The 26,127-nt window shown below is 46.7% G+C and overlaps 1 protein-coding gene across 2 annotated transcripts in view; it reads left to right on the top strand.

Moving 5' to 3' along the window:
• LOC138525990 (interferon gamma receptor 2-like) overlaps nucleotides 1-26,127 on the top strand; it is a 250,234-nt gene that overhangs the window by 145,356 nt on the left and 78,751 nt on the right. For both annotated transcript variants that reach the window (XM_069636282.1, XM_069636281.1), the window contains exon 4: nucleotides 17,334-17,479. In XM_069636282.1, coding sequence (XP_069492383.1) covers nucleotides 17,334-17,479 — 146 coding nt within the window. The remainder of the gene's footprint in view (nucleotides 1-17,333; nucleotides 17,480-26,127) is intronic.

Genomic DNA, 26,127 nt, shown 5'->3' with positions numbered 1-26,127 from the left:
TGGACAGATACAACGCGCTGTTCCGGGGGGTGTGGCCCATAGATGTACCTACCGCGGCCATCTTGGTGGAGGACTAGACAGCATCCACCAGTTCCAACAGGAATCTTTTAGTGTCTCCAAGCATGCCACAGCTTCCAAGGGCGAAGCCTGACAGCCCTGCTGGACTTATTCCTAATCCACGCTTCTCTTGCATCCATGGAAGTGGCAAGCATTTTCAAAAAAATCCTAACATTGCTCAGCTATGATGTGTGTTTGTTGTGCGTGTTTGTGATTGCGCTCCCAACTCTATTTACAATTTCCAGCGCATACATGTATTTGTTCAGCCCAGTTGGGCTGTGAGGTGTTGTGGCCTCTAACTACACCCCATCATGGCCGCCACTGTTCTGAACACCAGAGTGCTCTGATGCCCGCTTTGCCACTACAGTGATTGGCCAGAGCCCTGCTCTTCAGCACCTAGACAGCCCTATCTGCCGTTCCACTCGCCACCTATCCTACCTCCCTGCTTTTCGCTGATGCAATTTATGGCGCTCTGAACCATTTGTCAACTCAGTGAGCGCTACCTGTCATCTTCCATGTCCCAATTTGAATTTTTGGCTCCAGCAAGCTTGTTCTTGGCGCCACACTTACTCCTTCCTGGCCACACAGTCACTGGCTAGACTGCATTTTCTCTCCTGAAATCCTCATCTACCTTAGAGCTACTGCTAAACTTTGGAGATCTCACTCTATCTCCTAACTCTTGTAACTCCTCTTCTCACTGTGTCTTTCACCCGTGGGCATTTTCCTGTACAAAGTGACTTTTGACTCTAAATGATTTTTGATTTTGGGCATTTTAGTGTGCTAAATGATTATTGATTTTGGGCATTTCACTGTACCATGTGATTCTTGAATTTGGACTCCATCTTGCCCCTGATGCCTATTTACTGTTCTGTACCTCATATCTGCTAGGCCGCTTGGTGAATTCTATCGTGCACTGTGCATCACTGTCCCTCTCCCTCCTCTGTTATCCTTCTGATGCCCCCTCCCCTTCTTTGCCGACATGGTACTCTCCGTCTCACCTATCTATCCTCCTCTCTCCCTCTCTCGCTCTCTCGCTCTCTCTCGGACACCTACATCAATGCTTCCTCCAGACAGACTATCACTGACATTCTCTTTGCTGTTCCTTCATCTGACCGATTCTCACCTTTGACAGTCGGGACAGAGCCCTTACAGGTGGTCTTGGACTTCCTTCTAGTAGTCTTCAAAATCTGATGTATCTATGTCCTCTCGAGATGGCTTGGACTTCCCTTTCTTGTTCTTAGTCGTGTCACGTAATCGTTCCTGGAAGAGGTAAGGCCTATCCTGACCCGCCGCCAGAATGACCCAGTGTAGGTAACCACCTGTACCGCACTGCGGCAGTCAGACAGGACATGCTCCGAGATATGGGGGAAAAGCCCATAAGGCACAAAAACCCTCAGTGAGTAGATGATGGAAGAATTCGGGCACTCTGATGGATGGCAGATCGCAGTGCTGGAGTGTAACACAACGCAATGGAGCTCCCGCCCCCCTTTACATCAGCGATGCCACAGTGACCAATGGGTCGCTGTGACACATGTGGACTCCCCACATGGTTTCTGTCCTCTACCCTTTTTCCTCCTCACCCATTAATGGTGTTACTAGATGGGAAGTGCTCTTGGCTCACTTCGCATCTTCCAGGTGCATCATTAATGTTTATCGCAATGGCACTATCATGGCCCAGGGCTCTCAGCCCAACCTCCTACTTATTGACAGGCATCTTCTGTCTCTCTTGAACACCACACCCCTTCCTGTCCCCCCTCCTTCACCCACCCCTTCACTCCCAATGCCAGTGGTGGCACCCCACCCCTGTGCCCCCCCTCTGAATCATTTAAAGGTGGCAAACAGCTTCACTTGGCTACCCTCAAGTCTTGCTATGCCGTCAAACACTTCTCTGTCATCTGTCTCCTCCTTGAAGAGCTTAACCTTGACGTCCTTGCTCTCACTGAGACGTGGTTCAAGGCCAGTCACTGCTTTTGACACTCCCCTCCCTGAGGCTCTCCTGATCTGGTGGCAGAGTGACTCTGATTTTCCCTGAGTGGGTTCCTGCCACAATCATCCGTACTCGATCTTATTCATCCTTTGAATGTTTCGTTTGTAGGCTGGCTCTTTCATACCCTCTCCCTTACTCTCTCCACCATCTACTGACCCCCCGGACCTACCCCCCCCTCTTCCTCTCGGCATGGGCAGACCTTGCCTCCTCCCCCAAACTTCTCCTCCTTGGGGACTTTAACATCCCTCTTGACTCTCCAGATTTGGCCACTGTACTCTTTTGCGACCTCTGCGACTCTTTCCTCCACTATCCTTCCCTCTGGCCCAACCCACTCTGCCAAGCACACCTTGGATGCTAAACAGATAGTGTCCGAAATGTGTCGGACACTCCGGTCCCCTGAACGTGTCAGCCCAAATTAGCTTAGCAACCATTTTTATTCTTTCTTTACACAGATGGGAATCAGATTTGCACGCATATTGTGAGGTATCTTTACTATTTTTTTTTTTACCTTATTAGACCATTATTATTCAACTAAGCTTTAGACAATGCCTATTTATATATTTCCTCATTTTCCTCTTCTATCCCACAGTTGATGAACACCATTTTGATTTCCTAGTTCATACTTGTTGACCAAGGGATTGCACATTGATCTTTTAAGGTATTTATACCCTGACATTTCTAATTTTGTACACACTTGTCGAGATATATCGAATCACATGGTGAAATGCATGTGCATGTACACAAGATTCACCTACTCTATTACTATTTTATTACACACTCTAAAGTCACCTGCAGCAAGAGCACATTCTTCTGGGGTTCTTTTTCCCCCACATTTTTTGGTAGTATATCACAATCACATCCAATTGAACGAGAAGAAGGTTTTAGAACATCATGAATGATAACCAGGAGACTGCGCATGCGCGAGCCGCGCATGGAGTCCTAACTATATTAGCTCCTAGCGGCCGCGGCGAACATTGTTATATCCTGCCCCCTCAGACCCCAAACCAGCCCAAAGCAAAACGACACAGAGGCGGACTCACCAGGGAAGCACGCGCTGCATCCCGGCGAAAAATCGCGGTCGGAAGCACAAGAAACGAGGCAGTGACAGCCAGCATGCTGCCGGCTGCCATTTTGGCTAATACGGAAGAGCAGTCGGCCTGCATACCCCCAAGTCACCACAACCACCAATGCTCCTGGGGAGAAAGCAGAACGGAGGCGGAGGATGAGCAGCGGAGGTGTGACCAGCAGGGATAAGCGGCGGCATCCGATCAACACGACCGGGACTGCCGTAGGAGCCACCTAAGAACCCTCCCACCTGCCCGACTCCAGCGTCTGCCTGGAAATCAGCCACGAACTTTTGCGAATGCACACGCCGGCGGAACAAGGTGAGGGGCGCCTCTGACACACGCACATCACCCTACAACAGCGGCAGAGACCCCCCTCCCACAGAGATCACCCTCACTGAACGTGGGGCAGGGCGGCCGTAACCAGGGTCGCCACTCCCCCAGCCAGCATAAGCATTTGCATTACCCCGTGCCAACAACGCCAAAGGCCATAGACTTTCCCTCCTCCGCCACGTTACTGGCAAGAGGCGGAAAGAGACTGGCAGCGAGGCACCACCTGTGGGGCACAGCTTCCGAAGGGACGCAAACCCCCAACGCACAAACCACAATCCCTGCAGAATAAATAGCCCCAGATGAAGGACCCACATGCTGCTCGCACAAAGAAATAGACACCGAAGCTACTGCAAGCACCCAAAGCCCGAACCTGAGAACGGTGCAACCCTCCCCACAAGACACAAGACAAGCACTCCATACCGGAGAGACTTCTGGCGAGAACACACATCTGTGACAGCGGGCGAACAGCAACAGGGTGATGGCTGGGTAAACCCCAAAATACACTGGACTAACCTAGGCAAAGAGGCCTAGGAATTAACTACCACAGGGAAAACCTACCCAGCACAGGCTAAGCAGCAACCTTTCTGGAAACTCCGAGCACACAGTGGCGACCACCACCCACATATAGGTGACCCAGGAGCCAACCTTTGAGGCTGCAGGCCGCACCAACTCCGAGGACGTTGCCCAACTCTGCTCAGCAGGCAGACTTGCAGTAGGCACCCTACCTTTGAGCAATGGAAGGAAACATCACTGGCACCAGAGCGATTCAAGGACCTGGGGGTCCCTCCACCACAGCGTAGGCCGGAATAGCAAAACAGGAACCACGCATAGCTCTCAACGCCGGGTCCCACCGGATAACTGAAACGAAACTCTCAGACCCAGTGCAACAGGACGACCCTAAAGAACAACACAGCCACAAAGGGGTCTACACGCCCAAGGGCTACTGGCTGGCTGCATCACACCGCTCGCCCCTCCGAGCAACGAAATGAGAAAAGACAAAACCAAAAGACAAACCCTCTAAAGCAAGATGGACCTCTACACGGTTGGACCCCTCCAAAATCCCCCAACCACAAATCCTGGAAAAGGAGGTGGAGAGGAGGAACTCAACATCTCGCTGACAGATGTTATGAACGCCATCAAGGAATCAAGGACGTTCCTTGAGGTGAAGATCCTTTCTACAGCAAGACCTTCACAACCTATCCTCGAGAGTGGGAGAAACAGAACAGAGAATTTCCAACTCGGAAGACTCCATTGGACGGTTAAGCAAACAGCTAGCCACCATAACCCAAAGAGTAGCACAACTGGAATATAGAGCCGAAGACAGCGAGGGAAGAGCGAGGAGGAATAACATCCGGATTCTCGGAATTCCCGAAAGAGAAGAGGGCCCCATTGTCGAGCTCTTCCTGGAAGATTGGCTAGCCGACGTATTCGCACCCAAAAAACTCTCGTTCTTCATAGAACGCGCCCACAGAGTACCAACTGGACGTCCCATACCTGGCACCCCACCACAACAATAATCGCAAAACTTATGAACTTTCGAGATGCAATCCTTCAGATGACCCGTGCCTCCGGTCCCATCACGTACAACGGCCACAGAGTCTGCTTCTATCCAGACTATACCAGGGAGGTCCAGAAGGCCCGACAATCCTTTGACTCAGTCAAGTCAATCCCTGTCGGTGAAATATGCTCTGTTCTTCCCAGCGCTGCTCAAAGTGCACCATGAAGGAACCACCCATCTGTTCCACTCACCAAAGGAAGCCTGGGATTGGATGGAAACCCATATCCTAAACACACCGGAACACCAAAGATCACCAAGAGGAGCCCCAAGACAGACGCAGAACAAGGCCGACCCTCCGTCACAGCAAGACCCAAGGGACTACGACCACCTTACAATGTCACAAGACAACCCAGGCAGAGAAGGAACTGGATGAAAGTTACCGCAAGAATTCCGCTCTCAAGGACATCACAGAACTAAGGGGACCACACACTAGCGGCCGCCATGGGAAAACGTTAACTCACTTGCGGTTGGCGTAAGCTTCCCGCTACCTCCGAGAATGTTTTGGTAACAAGTTAGGCGCCCATTTGGCGCATAGTTCAGGCTACAGGTGCTTCTAGCTGGGGGGAAGTACGGGGAGGGACAGAGGGAGGGTGGGCCACTCACTAGGCAACAGACACAGCAAACAACCAAAGTAGGCACCTCAGAAAGCACTCAAACATGGCATAAGATGGAACCCATAAACGTTCTAACCACACTGGATAACTGCCTACTCAACAAGAACACCAGATATAGTCAGAACCAATGGCCCAATACAGCGCGCAGAACACATAAGAACCTCACTGCATATACTTCTTCCTTCAACAATTCCACCCCATCGGATCATGGCCACATGTAACACCACCATCAGGAACCTCCGGCTCCTGACCTAGAATGTGAATGGGCTGGGGAACCGAATCAAACGGCGCCTGGTCGTACAACTTCTGAATAGGCATACGCCAGACATAGCATTCTTGACCGAGACGCACCTACCAGGCTCAAACTGCTCTTTCTTCAAACTACAGAACCGCCATCCATGCTGTCTACACCATGGGTTCCCGGGGCGTACTAATACTAATCAACAAAACTCTCCCCTTCCACCTAGCAACTGTCACCCAGGACGGGAGAGGCAGATACACGTACATCACAGGGACATTATGGGAACAATCCATCTCACTGCTAGCAGTAAATGCGCAGCCAACCCTATTACCCGCGCTGCTTTCAGACATTTCCCCCCTGATCATCGGGACACATCGGAAACCCTGGTTATGGAAGGTGACTTCAACAAAGTTATGAATGTAGAAATGGACCGCTCACATCTATGGTGAAGAAACCCGGCCTCAAACACAAAACTAGCTGCATTCACAAGCGCCTTAGGCCTGCAGGACGTCTGGCACACTGCGCATCCAGACCGTAGAGAATACTTCTACCACTCTGGAGCCCACGCCTCACTTTCCAGATTGGACTATTTCTTCATCCCAGCTGTAGAGACACAAAAAATACGCGTAGCGCACCTACTCCCCAAACGAATCTCTGACCACTCCCCTCTGGTAATAGAAATTAGCACCTCCAGACCAAATTCCCCCCCCCGCCCAATGTTGGCGCCTAAACAATTACTACCTGGGATTCCCGGAACTGGTAGAAAAGATTCAAGAGACCACCAAAACATACTTTGAACTGAATACAGGGACTGTAGCTGATCCAGGGACACTGTGGGAAGCCTACAAAACAGTGCAAAGGGGTGACATCATCTCTTGGTCAGCCGCGCACAAGAAAAAACACCTCTCCGCATTACACGAAGCCGAACAGCAGGTCCAAAGCACAGAAGAAGCCCGCCTAGCACAGGACACACCCGAGTCACACCGGGCACTAACACTAGCGCAGAAACTCCTCCAAAACATAGCCCTGGACAATGCCAGGCAGGCGCACAGAGCCCTACGCGCTAGAATATGAGACTGGGGATAAAGCCGGCAAAACGCTGGCATGGTTAGAACGCAGGGAGGAAGGCCACAACCATGTCAGACAACTCTGCAATGGTGACTCCGACCCACTAACCGCAGACAGTGACATAGCGGAGGGCTTCGCCACATACTACGCTAACCTATACAGGGCACCCTCCTCCCCCATAGACACATCGATATTTGACAGAATCACCTTCCCTACCCTTACCACGGAGCAGCAGTCCTTCCTTGACAAGGAGATCACCGAAGAAGTGAGTGCAGCCATGATAGGACTCCAACCCGGGAAATCCCCAGGCCCGAATGGTTTTCCAACAGAAATCTGGCAGAGGATAGGGGCAAATTAGACACACTTACTGTGCATGTACCAAAACGCGCGAGACCAAGGCTCCCTGTCACCGGACCTCAGAGAAGCTACTATAATAGTGCTACCCAAGGCAGACAAACCCCCCGAAAACTGCGGGTCGTACAGACCCATTTCCCTTATAAACGGCGAGACAAAAATCTTAGCGAAGGTCTTAGCCGACCGACTACAATCGGTCATTACATCCCTGATCCACCCAGACCAATGCGGCTTTATGCCACAGAGGTCAACCCGAATGAACTTATACAGATTACATTCTGCTTTAGAAAGAGCAGACAGACTCCAGGGCCCGTTGGCACTACTAGCCATCGACTTCGAGAAAGCCTTCGACTCGGTACACTGGGAGGCCATATGGGAAATAATGCTCCGCATGGGATTCGGTCACCAATTCATGACATGGGTAAAACTCCTCTACAACAGCCCTAGGGCAAGAACTAAAGTAAACGGCTGGTGGTCAGAACCCTTCATCCTAGGGTGGGGCACAAGGCAAGGATGTCCCTCATCAGCTATGATTTTCGCACTAGCAATAGAACCCCTTGCAACACTGATGAGGGAGACAGAGCTATGGGAGGGCTTCCGATGGTCGGACACATGGGAAGACAGGGTCTCATTGTATGCAGACGACTTACTGTTCTATCTGAAGGACCCGGCACACTCAAGCCCCGCAATCACACACATGCTAGAGGAATATGGAGCATTCAGCGGACTACGAGTCAACTGGTCCAAATCTATACTATTCCCGATAGGAATGACAAAAGACACAGCCCCCAAAAACTGCCCATACCAAGTTGAAACAACACGATTCAAATACCTAGGCATACAGATCACAAATAATCTCACAAATTATATACCCAAAAACCTACATCCCATTACAACAAGATTCGTAGAGGACTCGCGGCACTGGGTATCATTACCACTAACACTACTAGAAAGAGCGGCCCTCTTTAAAATGATTGCCCTACCCCACTTCCTGTACATCCTACAGAATGCCCCATTATATATTCCAACGCTTGAGTTCCAGAAAATCGACAGAGCCCTCTGGAAACTGCTGTGGTCCGGTGGTCACCCACGAATAGCACTTGCCACACTCCAAAGGCCATATGGGAGGGAGGAATCGGTCTGCCCAGACTACAAACATACCATTGGGCCAGCCAGATGGCAGTCATGAATGATATGCTACACGGGAACGCAACAATGCCACATGTCAAAGCTATAAACGCAAACAAGGAACTGCCCTCACTTGAACTCCTATACCACAACCTGAACAGAGCGGCTCCCCCGTCCATGTTGACACACCTGTCACGAATCTGGACAGAAACGCACAAATACATGGATTGGGACATGAAAATAACCCCTGAGCAACCACTGTGAAACAATAGATACCTCCCAGAAATTAACAAGCTTCTTAGATGGCCCACCTGGGTTACACAAGGGATCATGAGGATCAAAGACATCATACAGGAAGGCAAGATGGTCACATTCGAAGCTTTACAATCCGGCTACTCTCTCCCACCAACAGAACAATACCACTACATGGAAATAAAGCACGCAATACGAGCCCATCTCCCGGACATGACCAATATGCCGGAGTACACCCCAATGGAAAGCAATATATTCCCGGAGCAAATCAAGCACAAAGTCACCTCAATCATGTACAACGCAATTACCTCCTTCGCCACAAAGGAATTATCCAGCCTTAAAGCCAAATGGGAACGAGATGTAGGAACATTGCAACCAGAAGACTGGATAACCGTGCTGATGTACCCTAGGGAAGCCGCAATTTCATGCAGACTCCGACTCGTACAGCTAAAGATCCTACACCGAACATACTATCCAAGAATGGCCCTCTTCCGATGGGCCAAAATCTCAGACCCACGGTGCTTACGCTGCAAACGGGAAGAAGGCACCTTCTTCCACATTCTCTGGGAATGTGATCACATACAACAGTTCTGGCAGGCATGCTGCGACGAGCTATCCAGGGTCTTGGGCAAAACAATACCAAAAGAACCAAAGCAACTTGTGTTGGGGGTGGATGATGAGTGATATGACGAGATACGAAAAGTTATTCCTGTCAACTGCCACGGCAATACTCAGAAGAAACATTGCACAGTTATGGGGCTCAGAAGTCATCCCCAGCTTCGATCAATGGGTCACAGACATGGACATATGCGCCGCAATAGAACACAGGGTGTACAGCGCAAGAGGATGCCCTGACAAAGCGAACAAAATATGGCAAAAATGGGAAGACTCACACTGACTAGGATGAGACCTAGTCAGACAAATGCAGACACGTGCACATTGAGAAACAGGAAAAGGCCAAAAGAACATTGCCCAATATTGGCAGTGACGCTGTGCTCTAAATCTGCGCTGATGTTGCCCGAGAGGCAGAGGGAGTTGAGGGGGTTTACGTAGTGACTTTCAGTAAATGTACGTTTAATAATGTTTGTGAAAAACCAATAAAATTGTTTAATTAAAAAAAAATGAATGATAACCAACTGCCAATTATTTGGAGATAATTACACAAACAATGTAATTGGTTGTATGAATTTGTGTATACTTTTGTATCACAATGCAACTGTACTGAAAATCTGTCTATTGAATTATAGATTATTGAATTGCACCAGATGAAGGGAATTCTTAAACGCGTTGTGCTGACCAATTTTGAATATAAAGGAAGGTTTTAACACCACCTTCTTTTATTATTCTTATTACATTTTGTCCAAAAAGAACTTTTGAAAAATTTCTATACTGAATGTGATTCACTCCACTATCTTGCAAAAAACTTATCTAATTTGGGCTGACGTGGTCAGCAATAAGGTGTGCAGGGGACGAGAGTGTCCGACACATCTGTTTTGCATTTATTATCCAACTTCGTGTCAAGGTTGAGTTACATCCTCTGCACCCAAGTTTTGTCTAAATTCTATTTTCACATGTGAACTAACAGCATCAGACTAAGGTGTGCGTTTGTATGATTTGCACACCTTGGATGCTCTCATCTCTACAGACATCCCTCTCCAACCCTCTAACTGCACCTCTCTCCTGGTTCGACCACTCTCCTCTACTCCCACCTTGAGCTCCCCTGTTCCCTGATGATGCCTTGGCCCGCACTGCCAGTCTCCTTCTCCGTCATTCGACCAATGAAGCGGGTGTCAGTCGCTGCATTTGCCTCTACCTTCATCCCTCCTCCCTCCCCTACCGTTGACTGTCCCTCCAACTCTGCTCTGGCTAACCTCCATCTCTCTATCTCAAGCACCTTGGACTTCCTTGGCCCTGTCATGAGGATCCGCATGAAGCCTGCCTCCAAATGCAACTCTTGGTATGACTCCGACTTGGCAGCTTTGAAATGCAGGTGCAGAGCTACTAAGCGGATGTGGCAGGCCTCAAATTCATCCTCTGACAAACTGTCTTGCCTCCTGCTCCAAAGGCAATATTGTCTCGCCGTCTTCTCCAAGAAGAGGGCTCATGTCAAAGCCTGCATCACTGGGGCCTCCAATAACACATCTGAACTAGAATCTGAAAGGGACTTGCCAATCCTATTGCAATCTCCTCATCTCCTTCTCCCTCCCAGGTCCTCTGCACTGCACTAGCCTCCCACTTCTCCTTCAATACCCAGGACATCCTGTCATCCACTCCCCTCCCCGCTCATCCCTTGCCTACCTTGGCCCCTCTCCCCCACCCCATACTCACCTCCTTCTCACCCATTGCACCGGACAAGAGTAGTCCGCCCTATGAAAGTATCCTCTAGGCAGGTGCTCCCCTGTTCTTCTAGAACCATCAAGGACCACATTGCCTCTCTCGCCCCAGCCTGGGCTGACATCTGCAACCATTCCTTTGCCACTGGCTCCTTTGTCAACCCCTCAAGTACTCTCTTGTGCACCCTGTCCTAAAAAAGCTATCTGGTCATGGAGGCAGCCAGCTATTTCGGTGTGGAGGGTCAGTTGGGGGATGACCCACTTCTCCATGAGTTTGCCCAAGAAAGGGGTGAGAGAGATAGGGCGATAGTTGAAGTACCCTTCATGCCCAGCTAACTATCGCCCTATCTCTCACCCCTTTCTTGGGCAAACTCATGGAGAAGTGGGTCATCTCCCAACTGACCCTCCACACCGAAATGGCTGGCTGCCTCCATGACCATCAGTCTAGTTTCAGAGCATCTAGAGGCATGGAAACGTCTCTCCTGAACACCTGTGAAGACCTGCTCCCGAACCTTGACTCACTCTCCCTCTTTTCTGATCCTCTATCTTTCTTCGACCTTTGACACAGTCAACCACTCCATCCTCACAAATCGTCTCCATGATACCCTAGGCATCACGGACCTGGCACTGGCGTGGTTTACCACCTTCCTTTCAGAACGACCCTCCCAAGTGCAAATGGGTCCTTTGCTCTCCTCCACCTCACTCTCTCATCTCATTTCCAGTGTTAGGCAATGACAAACAGCTCTCCTTTAAGCTGCCATCCTCTTCCTCCTCTCCTTCCTCTCTCATGCCTGACTGCTATTCAGGCATGGTGCTGTGCCAGTGATCTCTGCCTTAATACCAGTAAGAGAAAGATCCTTCGCAATGGAATGCCTGCTCCCTGTTTCCCCCCTACTCTCTGGCCACCCTCCTTGGGCCCCCTTTCCTCATCCTCTTGTGATGCAAAAAAACTTGTAGTCATCTTTGACTCCTCTCTCTCTGTCTCTCCACACATCACAGACCTTGCAAGAAGTCCAACTTTGAGCTCCACCTCCTCAGAAGCATTCTCCCTTTCCTCACCTTCCCCCAAAAGTTCAATATCTCCAGTGCTGTGGTTCTCTCTAGACTGGCCTACTGCATCAGCCTCCTCCTCAATATACCTCTCTCCTCCCTTCGCCTCCTTTAACGAATCCAGAATAGGGCTGCAAGACTTATCCATGCCCTCAAACCCAGGCACTGCATCTCTCCAGCCCTAAAATCTCTCCACTGGCTCCCAGTGACCGCAAGCATCATCCACAAGGCTATCTGGGGCCTGGGACCTCTCTACATCCAACTTTCTCTCCTTAAATACCTACCTGCTAGAGTTCTTTGGTTCTCCAACTCTAACTCTCTGCAGGTCAGACGTTTCTCCAAGCAGAGAGTGGGAGGTAGAACCCTTTCCTCTGCTGGATCCACCCTCTCAAACAGCCTCTCTGTCCCTCTAAGACTTGAGCTGGATCTTCTTAAGTTCCGGAAACTTTTCAAGACTTTCCTTTTCTCCTCTTCCTTCCCTCTCCCCCTTCTGTGCTAATGTCCCTCTCCAGCTGCGACTGGGGCCTGGTCCCTTTTGGAGTCATACAGGGATCAGACCACCTCCTGAGCAGTCTTCCCCCAGCTTCCCTATGCAGCACTTGCCCTTGGGCACCCTTCCCCTCACTAGTCCAAATCTGGTCGATCCTGTCCATCGCACTTCTGCCAATCCCCCTTTTTTACCCTGGCACCTGCCCTAATTGGCCCCCCTCAGCACTTGCTCACCCCATCTGGGCCCCCCCCTCCTGCACTTCAGCCCCCTCCGTCCCGCCCACTCCCTCTGCACTTATCTTTGTCCATGCACTTGCACGGTAGGATTGTCACAAGGCCACTATAACCATCATTGCTGTTCTTTCCTATGTCCCTGCCCCCATCTTTTGTCTTGTGGCGCCTAGAAAGACTTCTGTATAGGTGCCATACAAATGTCCAATAAATAAAATAAATACATTACTTGTGAAGCTCTTAAGCGTCACTCTCTACAGACATTCCTGTTCTCATTGAAGCCAGCAGAGCAGCAAGCTGTGCAACTCCAGGCTTTATAAATCCCCATAAGAGATACAGATGGGGATCATCCGCATAAATTTGAAAACGAAATGAAAGTCCACTGAAAACAATTGGACAGGATGGAGGAGAACAGGTTCAAGGCCCTATCATGAAGTACATGCGTTTCTCAAAATGAAAATAGGATTGCTATATCCAGTTGTGTCAAAGACCATTAATCGGGCATCATCACGATCAACAAAGCAGACATGTCATCCAAAGCTTGGAGAGTAGCTGTTCAGTAATGCAACCAGGCCATAAGCCAAATTTCTAACATCATACTAGGCGAGGGCTGGCAATTGTCTTTGTTATATGAGCGGCATTGCTCATTTGACCCCATAAAGGACATATCCTATGGATATGAGCTTGTAAGATGGAAGTCAGTCACCAGTGTATGCTGTTAGGTTTTGCCCACAATCCTCGTGAGCTCATTGGGTGTGATGGGAGAAAATCAGTCTATGACAGATGTGTTACAATACTTTTGGAAGCTATCGCTGTCAGAGGATCAGCCTAGCCAAGTGGTACAATTCAAGGGTCTTTATTTTACACAATGAAAGGTAGGAGATTAGAGTTAATTGAGATCACATGGGGAGCTAGGCAATAACACACAAAAGTTAATCAAATGTCCTTGTATGAATATAGTCCTCATAAACCCCTCTTACCTCTGTGTGTTCCCCTGAGGTGGAATATGTCACCTCTAGTCTTTGGAGTTTTAAGTGACCACTCTTCTTTATTGGGTTAATGAGATGTTTTTGCTAGTATGTCGCTCATCTTCTTCTCGTCTTCAAAACTTTGGCACCAGCACCCCGGTTGCCTTTGGCCACCTACTTGTCTGTCAGACATCAGACTCCTGCGCTTGCGCTGGACCCATGGCATTTTTAATCTATTCCATTTAGCAGTTTGTTGGCACTCCCATGGGTTCTGCTCTGCCATGCTAGGTTCCTTTCCAAGATTGTAGTCTTCAAACAACAACTCATTTACTCTTTTCTAGCTCCCTTCCTTGTTATCTGTTCTCCTATCCTCCTTGATGGTATGCAGCATTCTAATGAGTCCCTCCTATTCCTTATTCCTCTTTCTCTTCTCCTTCACATCCCCTTCTTTTCCCTCCTCAATTCCTCCAGCCAGCTTCTCCTGTCCATCATTTCTGTGCCCACCTTCAAATGACTCCTTTTAAGCTCCTTCTCATACACCTCCTTTCAACTTTCTCTCCTCTCCCCCTGATGACTCTTGGCTCCTTCACCTCCTCTTGCTCCTCTCTGCAAGATGTTTCTTTTCAGCTCCTCCACCTCTTCATCTTTGCACTTTTCCTCCTGATGTGCTATCTACACCTCCTGCAACCTTTTCCTCCTTTGCTCTCTTACGTACACTGTACTCCATGTCGTCGTCCCACCACACTGGCAGGACTTCCTGTATTTTCTTTCTCTTACACTCTCTCTCTTTGTGCTGCGGCCTCTCCCTCCTCTGCATTCTGCTGGTTTTTTTTCTTTACCTTCCTTCCAGTGGCTCTCTTGGTTTCTCTGTGTCTTGCTCTGTCTCTCTCTTTCCCTCTCTGGTCCCACCTCTCTCTCTCTCTCTCTCTACTTGCTATATCCTCCCCATTTTCTTTCTTCTGGGGTTTTCCCTATCTCTTCTTTCCTTCCTTCCGACTCAAACACCTTAATCCTCATCTAGCTCTTCATCCAACCTTCTGTCACTGTCAGTCCTTTGCTTTCTTTCTGGGAACCTTCTCTCCTTTAAATTTCCCTTTGATTTGTTTTCTTTTCGCACTAATCTTCAAAGTTTTTTCCCACCTTTACCTCATATTTGCCTCATTCTAGTTCCTCCTACTCCTCTTTCCTTGCTTTTCCCCTCTTTTCCTTTGTGCTGTCCAAATCAATTTTCTGGATTCACTTTGTATCTTTTATCCGCTCTGTGTTTAGGGTGGTACTCCCTGTATTCAATTCTACTTCCTCACACTGTTCCTCCTCCAGCCTCCTCTTTCTCCCGCTCTCTCCTATGCCACCTGCGCTCCTTCCTTCGTTTCTCCCTCCTCTGTCCTCAGTCACTCTGGGTCTTTTGTTTCTGGCCCTCTTTTAAATTCTGGTGTTTCTTCCCTTTCCTGTATCTCTGTCCCGGCTTGTGTATGGCCCCTCTTCCATTTCCTCTTCCTTTACTGCAGCTCTGTGGGCGAGAGTTCAGGTTCTGAGAGCAGCATTTTGGGATCAGATTGCCAAGGCAGCTGCCAAATTTCCAACAGTTGGTTCAGTTATCCAAGGGTCACCCAAACATGCAAGAGTCACTGCTTCATCCCACCACTGCCTGCACATGATTCCTAGGCAGGTCTCCACCACCATTTGGTTTCAACATGCAGCCACCTACCAGCCTCCAAGTGCCCCAGAAAGGAATTGCTCTGAGACCTCCCCTGTAAATGCAGCTAACTCTGAGCTCTGACATAGCCATGAAACAGTTGGTGAGCAGAAGACCCGCAGGTGGGTTGTCCATTTTTTCTCTGCTACAAACGGCCCTCCTCCATCCCTTTAGCCCTATTTTCTCCTTCTCCCTTGTGCACACCTGTGACTTCTTTCCGTATCCTTTATGGGATTAGGGGTTCCCCCTCCTCTCACCATCACCTGCCCAGAATACCTTTCTCCCATCCACTTTCCATTTTTGTTAGAGTTTGTTGGTAAAGCTACGAAGGCTGCTATGTACAAGGCAAAGTGTCTAATTTCTTGACCACCCCACAATATAGAGCCAGATTGGTACACAGTAAAAAAGAAACTGTGCCAAAACAAAGACAGAATGAAGGGGTGCAAATGTGTTTATAAATCTAAACTATTGAAATGCAAAATAGCCTGACTTTGATATTTAAGTGAAAAAACTACATCAAAACACAAAGAAAACACTTACAGTCAGGATCATTACAATTTGGTGCATGTTAGGATGTTAAAGGAGGTCGGGGAGGGGGCTGGGCAAATACACCTTCATAGATGAAAATAGAAAAGGACAAATAAAGGGCCATCAAATTGAACTAGAGGTAGGGAAGGATAAAGCGTTTCCTCATATGTACAAAACAGGTAAGAGAGGAAAAGCACATTTTAAAAAGCAAAATACATACATTTGGACAGCATTTCCTAATTTAGATTAAACAAGTAAAATAATATATTGATATTGTACTATCTTATTTTAAAATGTGCTTCCGTGTTTACTGTATACGTGACTTTCAGTGTACTTTGAATTACTTTAACCCCTTCATTTCCAGACCAGGTTATTATTGCTGGAATATACCAGAGAACTGGAAGATCTGGGGCTGGTCTTGCAGGGAGAGGCTCGGCCTGCGGGGATGTTATATCTAGCATCTCCAATGCTGCATAGCATATTTGAGGGGATAAGGCAGTTGGTTACCACTATAATTGCATGGAACTGCACGAAAGCTTTTCTGCTGCCTAGGAGCAGAGCAATCTCTCCTCACTTGGGATCACAAACAATGATGGCCCCTGTTACGTGGTGCTCGATGCAGCTTTCCAGCTTCTCCAAGTGCAGTCGTTGTGCGTGCAGCTGTGTAGCATGTGGGAGAATGAAAAAGTGTGGATGCAGCGGGAAGGTGTCCCTGTAGCTAAGGCGTCGCTTCAGTAGACTCAGCTGGAGGATTACAAATGTGAGAACAGCAGCCCAGCCAAAAAGACTTTCATTTCCTTTGCTGTCCTTCATTTTCTGGAGAATGCAAAGAGATTGTTACTCCAACTAGATAATACAATGTGAGCTGGATGTGCAAACACCCGGTATCCCGCCGGTAATCTGTTATACCGTTTTCGCCACTTTGTCTGCCGGAATTCCCGGCAGATTCGACGTGGCGAAAGGCTGGTAAATCCCCATTCCATGGGGGCATTTGTGGTATTACCGGTCGTTTTTTGCCATTAGGGTGGGCAGATATACCTCTAGCTCGCAGCTGGAGATAAATCCACCACCCTACCACCAAACTTGGAGTGTGGTAACGTGCCGGTATGTGGTACCGGCACGTTATTACCACACCGGCACCCTCATGAGGCGCTTTGGCAGCAGTGTTTATGGCGCTCTTGGAATGGGGGACTTCACACTGCCTGTACAACCATTCCCAACGTTCATATCCTGGCTTCAGATTGTGGGTTTGCGCAACAACTAGGTAGAGTCCAGATTTCCAAGACAGCTTTGCATCTAGTGTACTTTGCTTTCCTTGTGAACAAATTGTACATTCAAAATATTCGATTCTAATACTTGACCATTTTTCTACTTAATTTTAGCTGTCCTTGGACCAATACGCTCGCTAAAGGTTACTCCTGAGTATGGGACACTTTTCATCAGTTATTCGTCTCCCATCCACGAAACTCCAAAATACTTGCATTTGCAATATATGCTTTGCCACTGGAAAAAAACGACTGCAGCTGAGGCAAGTATTATCTGACAACATACCCTTAAACCATTTCATGATTTTGTTTGCTAAGTCGTTTGCTTTAAATGTATCTGAGGCATTGGAAAGGTGTCCCTGTAGCTAAGACGTCGCTTCATTAGACTCAGCTGGAGGATTACAAATGTGAGAACAGCAGCCCCATGAAGGAGGCCCCAACGCACACAACAATCTGTGAACATGGGCAGATATATTTGGGTGATATAAAGAGGAGGATCTGTGAAGAACAATTGTAGCAAGTTGCTAGCAACAACAATCTGTAGGAGGCATTTGGAGAATAGTCATCATAATCATTATGTTTATTTCGGAGTTACAAATTACATTCCATAAAAACAATACAAAATACTTAATACAATACAAATACATTACATTAGGAACCATTTCCAGAAGAACTATAAGAAGACCCAGAGACAATTCATTGCTTGGCACAAGGATATACATACGGATTCGCTTATCAAGTCATGCTTTTTAGCATATATTTCCTCAGGTAAAGTGCAATTTTTAGGTATGTGAGCAGGGACCAACCCACATGAGGTGAGTCCGCTCACAGTAAATGTATTAAAGCAGGCTGATGATGCACAAATCCCATTTCCAGCAGTATGGGCCGTAGGACAGAGCCTCTCAGTTTCATATAAGCAGGGCAAAAAAATACCAAGTGTGCAAGGTCCTCATATGATGCATCACACAAAGGGCAAGATCGAATAGCATCCCCCCAAACCACGCCGCCACCACAGCACTTAATGGGACACAGTTAAACCATGCCCTAGTTATGAGTACACGGTCTGTAGGGAATTCTGCCCACAACAAATATTTCTGCAACACCGGGGACATGACCCTCTGATATTAGGTTTCAACAATTCGCCACTTTCTCTATTGGAGATCAAATGCTCGTAGAAACGGGCGGACCACAGATTTTTCCCAGCACGGGAAAGTACATTGCGTGGCAGAATCAGGGATCTTACCACCAGGATCCTTGGCAATCTTGGAGGTGATCAGTTTGTGAGCGAGGGTAGCTCTATCGTTGGCCCAAGCCAGTGCAGAAGAGGCTGCAAGGAAACCACATCCCCGATTGGCCTGCCTTGCAATTCCATGTATACGCCAAAATTTGGAGCCGACCATGGCAGGCCCAAAGGTTTATTAAAAAAATAATTCTGCACTATTTGGACAGCGTCAACATTCGCATAGCCTCACAGCTCCATACCAAATCTAGCCACCGAAGCCACCTTGCCTTTATACAGTTTGAGCAATAGATCAATTGGTCTGGTTTTGAACATGGTCATTGCCCTAGTAACCCCACCCAGCGCCTGCTTGAACTGCACAGCCTGTTTTGATATATGGGCAGCAGCACAAAAGCTGGCTGGGAATCTGACGCCTAAGTAGTCTAAATGATCGACCCTGGGGATCACACTGCTCTTACAGTACATGGCCCTGAATTTAACCAAGCTCCTTCCCTTCTAACAGAGCATTACAGCCGACTTTGCTGCGTTCACCACTAGGTCTAACCCGTCCATGAAGACAGCATAGTCCGAGATAAGAGCCTGCAGAGTAATAATGCCAAATTTGGCAGCTGCTGGACTATTGATATAAAGCACACTATATGCCGAATGATCTCTAATTGTTGGTGTTATCACTCAGCTCAGTGGTAAGAAAGCCTGAGTCACCCTTGTGGGAATTCAAACTCTGACTTTAGATCTCTGGGTGTTCGCAGAGACCATCTTACCGACAGTGAAGGACATGGGAGCATATGACATGTTTTCTACCACATTTGTGTATTTAAAAAAGGGAATAATCCTGTTGCGGACAGATTCAGGGTTGTTTTTGTTGGCCTTAAAAAAATATATATTTTTTATTGTATATGGTTTACAAAAAGAAACCTTTACAAATACAGTAAGTAGAAAACATGAGAAAATACATTTAATTTCATATATACTAAAAAAGATACATAAAGACCCAATTATCCCTTTTTAAGGATGAGAAACACATTACGAATCAATTTTAGATAAAAGAATTCAGTGCAAGTTAAAATGTGAAGTCATTTTGCTGGTTAAAAGGCAGCTTCCCTTTACATAACATAAATCTTAGAGAAATAGCAGTAAGATGACAAAATTTCATCATACAGATTATGATACAGTTTAATCAAAGGGAAGACGCATACAGGTCTAAAAATTTGATAAATCCAGCCACAGCAAGACCATCTTTAATATTAGAGATGGCAAGACACCTAGACCAGATAAGGTCTTCTGCCCCCAAAATACCCAGGGTATTGAATCTTCCTAGATAAAGATCCCTAGGAACTTTCAGAGCTATGCAATCTAAAACCCCAGGAGTATGACAAAACCGGCATAAAAGATCTAAATCACTAACCTCCTTTCTTCTATAAAGAACTTCCCTAGTAGGGAGAAGATTCCATCTGAGCGTGAGCAAAAGTGACGAATAAGGGAATTGAGTCAATATATAAAAGACATACTGCCTCTCTTCTTGTGGTCAAATTGTAAATGAATAAGAGAAGGGTAAACAAGCAATTTTTCAAGGGTGTGACTCCAATCAGCACTAAAAAGGGATTCCTTGACTTTATTGGGGTTCGTTAACAGGGTATCCCTATCTGTGGAAAGATCTGATAGCGTCCTATCAGAGTTCACAAAAACTAGAAAGATATAGGTTACGATCTAAGGATCCCTTTGCAAAGAGGGTTTTACCCACATCAACATAGAGGGTGTCAAGTTTAGGAGAGAGCAAAGCAGAAAAAAGGGTTAGGACTCTCCAAAGAATTCTGACTCGTAGAGAGACCAAGCCCAATTCATATCTTATAGCCACTATTGGGACACAATAGGTAATTTCATAATTTTCCTCCAATAAATACCCTCAAGGGTATCCCAAAAGGTCAGAAGGGCTAGATAATGCAGTTCCATTCCATAAATTAATTTTGGGGTCACCTTACCTTTTAAGAAATCGACAATAGGCTTAAATGAAAACATACCATACTTTTTATCAAGCTTAATCGATTAAGCGGGAGCATTTTATGTCTAAGGGAACGTCTTAATTCAAAGGGCGATGGCTGAGCCAGAATAAGGAATCCCAAATAGACAATTTTATGTGCTCTGATTAGGTTTTCCCTGCCAATTTTCCAGATTTTTTTGTTCCCCTCTCTCCCCCTTGAGAAGACCATTGTACGAGTTTTACACGGGTTGATTTCTAACCCATTAAGGGTGTCATGGTCTTCGAATTTGCAAATAAACCTCTGTAGGCCGACTTTAGTATGATCAAAAAGAAGAGGATGGTCAGCATATGCCAACCATGAGAGCCTAAGATCCCCCAATTTAGCATTCACCAGGCCTGTATTTCCAAGAAATTCCTCAACATCTGCAAGATAGAGGATAAAAAGGCACGGGGCTAATGAGCAGCCCTGTCTAATCCCGATACGAGTCCTAATCCTTCTGGAAAGTGTTCCTTCAAGATCAATCCTGATATGGAACCCTGAGTTCTCATACATTGCCATTATCAAGGAGAGAAGACCTGGGGGGATCCCCCACTTTGACAGCTTTGCCCAAACTCTTGACCTAATTACCAAATCAAAAGCATTTCACAGATCAATTGAGGCAACATACAGAGAAGCACCATATTTTCCCCAGGTTGAATTTTGGAGGGCAGTTAGAATGAAACCATTAAGACTGGTAGAATGGCCAGCCCTGAAACCTGTTTGTTGCTTCGGCAGAATATGATTTTCCTTAATCCAGACAGTCAGATGGGAGAGAAGCATAGAGGCAAAGAGCTTACAGTCCGCATCAATAAGAGAGATTGGTCTATAATTTTTGATCAATGTTCTTTGACCTCTCTTAAAGATGGGGACAATGGGCCTCATTACACGGAAGGCGGAGAGCCATGGCGCTATTAGCGCCATGGCTCATGCCGGTAAAATACCGGCACCGCCTTGGCGGAAAGGGGATTTACCGCCCCATTCCAAGGTTGGTGGGGCGGTAAATCCCCCTTCCGCCATTGCCCTTCCCCATTCCCATTTCTGCCCCATAGGGCATAATGGGGATGGGGAAGGCGCTAATTACGGCACCGCAATTTTGCGGTGCCGTAATTAGCTCCGAGGTCCCTTAGCGGGTTGGTTTTTAACGCCTGCAAAAAGCAGGCGTTAAAGCACCAACCCGCAAAGGGACCTCGTAGTACGGCGGTAAGGGTTAACGGTCACCGTTGCCATTAACGGTGACCGTTAACCCTTACCGCCGTCCGTGTAATGAGGCCCAATGTATGCCGTCTGCCAACTGGTTGGAACATTACCAGAGTCAACAATATCTTAGAATAACAAACATAATAGTTTTGCCCAAATTTCTGGTTCCGCTTTGGAAGTGTTATTTGTTAAGCCATTGGGCCCAAGGGCCCTTGAGTTCTTAGCTCTGGTAATAAGGCCAAGTATTATCTCATAATCAATGAGGGGGACCCAAGGATCATTTGGATCATTCTGCCCCATTGTACAAAGTTCTAGCCCCTCTCCCCCTGTGCCATAGAGTTCAGTATAATGCTCGACCCATTGATCCTCTGGAATGGCATTCAGCTGGTCAGCCACCATCACATCATTTTGACTAGAAAAAATGGCCCAAAAGGCCCTAAGATCTATCTTAACAATTACTCTAAGCATAGACTCCGCATCATTTTGTAGCAAACTAGATTTTCTTGATTTGCAATAGTTTTTATATTTTTGGTGGATAGTTTTAATTTTGTTTTTTTTATTATCCCAGTCAATGTCGAGTACTTGAACCTCTCTGATAAGTTTCCGAGTATATGCCTTTTCATTGGCCAACTCCTGATCAAACCTATGAGAATGGGACTTTTTAGGGAAACCCTTCCTAAGAGAGCCAGAGATACTACTATGGAGAGCACAGAGAATGCTCTCAAAATGTAGTGTTAAATACAGCCAATTTCCACGAGAAAGAAGTATGGTTAAACGAGAAGATCAATTTACAGTTAAGGAGATTAATATTGGCTGGTGACCAACTTATCCCTGTCCCTTGTTGCACTGTTTTAAGATGGCAAGGACCCCCAATGGGCAATAACTTCATGGGAAAGGGAGAGGGAAAAGTAACCACCAAAGACCCATGGTCACTCCATGGGTTAAAGGAAACCTCAACCTCAGGTGAGAGAAGACAAAGAATGGTCTACATAGACGTAGTCTATAGTAGACGCTGAGAGACCTCTATGCCAAGTAGGGCATGGTGGAAGAGTAGCATCATACAAGCCGCTGAGGCAGGTTAGCCCAACCGAGTCCAGAGCTAGATTCCAGAGTTTACCCCAATCAAATTTCTGTCCTTGCCGATTATCGTCCTCCCAAACCAAGGCCAGATCATCATATTTAGCCTCGGATGAAATGGAACAGTCAGAGTTAAGATCACCAGCCAAGATCAACTTCCCCCTAGGATATGAAGATCTCCATGTAAGTACCATATCCGTAAGACTTTCCAAAAACGACTCAAGTACAGCAATGCCCTTATGCCAATATACATTAATCAGAAGAATATTAACCAGACCATCAAGGGAAGTGACCTCCAAAGCCAAAATACCAAAAGGCGTATCTGCAATAACCTTGCTCCTAAAGCCAAAAGAAGCTCTAGTTCCAATAAGAAGGCACCCAGAGGCCCTCCCTCCTGAACTGGATTTAGCGCTTTGAAAATGGATAACAAATCCATCAACTACGGTGGGTGGAGCAACCAGGTTTCCTGTAAGAAGAAACAGTGTGAAGCCCTAATCATACGTACTGTATCAGTGTTGGTGAAAGATGAGTGCTTCCTCTCGAATTCCAGGAGAGAAAAATAAATGTATTCGGGTCCGGAGCATGAGTAGATGTAACAGGGCACTTGGGAGAAAGATCATTTCCACAGACCTGAGGTAACCTGGGCCCAGAGTCTTGCGTTTCCATTCAATCTGGGTGTAAATTGCCTCTGCTGATACTGTGGAGCTCTTTCCGGATGGTACACCATTGTAAGGTTTCCCCTATACTCTTCACACCCTCCATATTTACAGGCGGATGATTAGTTTGTAGCAAGTTTACATCAAAACCAAGCTGCAATAGGGCATCCCTTTGGGCCATAATTAGTTCAAAAACCACTCTAGATTTCAGAACAATATTGCTCAAATCTACACGTCCCTTAATGGGGAAAAAAAATCCTCTCCATATCATAACAGGAAAGGCGTGAAAGAGAGGGAAGTTGATGGAACATTTTTAATATATTTCCACGATTGAGACAGATAGGCATATCCTGACCCCAAAGGCTAGTAAGCTGCAAGATATCTAGAGAATCTTTAACCTCCACTGAATGCGGTAAAGAGTCAGTTATACTTTTCGTAAACTGACTTAAAGAATCAGCTTTCAGATCCGTGCCCCTAGCACCCCTTAATATGGAACTATTTTGAGAGGCATATGGTCCCAAAGGAAATCTTTCAGCCAAATGAGAGGAATTCTCATTTTGAGAGAGTTTGGGGCTGGTAGAAGTGCTTTGATGACCATTAATTAAACCTCCATTTGGCGGCTTGGAATTAGTTAAATTAAGAGAGTTAGGAACATAGAGGCCCTCCACTGATCTGAATCCCATAACACTCACCCCCATTGTGGACTCTGTATTGGTCAGGTGACCATCGGAGTGGCAAAATGGAAGGCTAACTATAGGAGCAGGAAAGGTATTGGGAGCACCAGCCTCGGCCAAGCGCGTAGTTGGAATAAGAACCCCCCCTCCCCCAAGTAGATGAATTAGTATTAAGAAGCTCCTGAAATAATTGTTTTACCATGTTGAGGTTGACCAAATTCGCCGATAACGGAGTGATAGTAGGCTCAGGGTGGGAAGGAACTGATGTAGATGAATCATTGCAGAGAGTAGCTAGGGGAACTGCGTCCGAAACGGGTGCTGTCTTACATACAATTGGGGCATCCAATATAACTGGAGCGGTATTGTTTATAAGCTCCAGTTGAGTTGAAACTATTTTTGGGAGGCAGGTAACAGCGATATTGTTTAAAGGCTCCGGTTGAGTTGAAACTATTTTTGGAAGACAGGTAACAGGAGTTTCCTCGGCCCGCCCACTATAGCCAACCTCCACCCCAGGAATATTGTCCCCTGGTATAGGACTAAGTACCAAAGGATCAGGCTGACTAGGTATAGCCAGTATAGACGGTAATGAGGTTGGTCCAGCAGAAGCAGTAGCTACAGTTAAAGTAGTGATCACAGGTACTACTAATTCCACCGGTATCTTAATGCCCTTTAGAAGTGGTAGGATTTGTTACACGCGTAGGGGCACTTGCCAGAAAAAGATTTTTGAAGAATTGATTCGTATAAGAGTTTGTTTGTTTCATATTCTTCTGATTTTTTGTTTTCATTATTTGTTGGTTATGCTTTTTTTTCGCTATATGAGCAAAACCCCTTTACTGTACCGAAAACTTAGTGAGGTCGATAGTGTCAACCGGTTTTCCCAAAGTAAGGTCAGGTTTAGGATCAATTAACGGAACAATATTTTTTCCCTTAAGTGAGTCAGCCATTGCTTGAATAGTAGGTCCTGGAGATAAACCCTTGGAAATTGGGCTTAAAGATTTAGGGATCAGCCCCTCTAGGGCTTTCTCTACTAGGGGTTTGGTAGTTACTTTTGTGGGGGTAGTAACGAGATCTACATCAGGGATACGGCCCACCTGTATGGGCTCAGCCTTCGTAGGGGAAGTCAGAGGAAGTTGATTAGAAATTCCCCTGTCCATACCTTGAAGGGGAGTCCCCGAGGCCCTGTTAATGGGGTCCTCTGGGAAACTATCCGTTTGAACACTTAAGGCTATCTTGGCCGAAGGCACTTCCGTAGTCGGGTGGGTAGGGAGAACAGAGTCTGGAGACTGTTTTATTATTAAGGGATGCTCTTCCTTAATAATTTTAACCAATTCTTCAAATCTGCCCAGACCTTCCAGCCTGTTATAGATTTCAGAGAGTAAAAGAGTGTGATCTAACCTCTGACCATATATTGTCATAGAGACTCACAAAGGAACTAAGAACCATAATCAGTGCAGATAAAGTGGGTTGAGTTAATTTTATTCTGTCATCTGCCTCTTTAAGGGTGTGGTGCATAGCAGACTGGCTAGCATGATCCTTTTGTGAATCAGAAAGTAAACCCCTTTTTCAGAGACAATTTTGCTCCTCAGTATACTCATCAATAAAATGAGTGAGTTCCGTAGGAGAGCCCACATACGATGCATCACAGGTTTGCTTAGTTACATTATTTATATTAATGGAATTAGAATCCGTATGACTCTCAGCTATTGCCTTATCTGCACACTCTATGATACTGATATCATCAATATCATTATTGCCGGGGTCTTCAGTGTCCAACTTATTTACTACATCTGCCAAGTGCGTATGATCCAAGGTGGCCACTGTTAAAACTGAGTGTGGAGGTTTGATAAGAGTACTAGTGGCTGTCTTTTTTCCAAAGAAATTAGATTTTTTTTCCCTTGGATAGGTTTACCCTGGGAACCTGTGTAATATTTTATTTTAGGGGAATTGACCAAAGGTCTTATGAGTGGAGTTTTAAACAATAAGGGTTTCACTGTGGATGTGTTGGCAATGCCAACAGGTGTAGCAGAGAGAGTAACATGAATAGAGGAA

Source organism: Ambystoma mexicanum, chromosome 7p (assembly GCF_040938575.1).
Source record: "Ambystoma mexicanum isolate Mex_15411 chromosome 7p, UKY_AmexF1_1, whole genome shotgun sequence".
Lineage (NCBI taxonomy): Eukaryota > Metazoa > Chordata > Amphibia > Caudata > Ambystomatidae > Ambystoma > Ambystoma mexicanum.
This window is presented reverse-complemented; position numbering and strand designations above follow the sequence as displayed.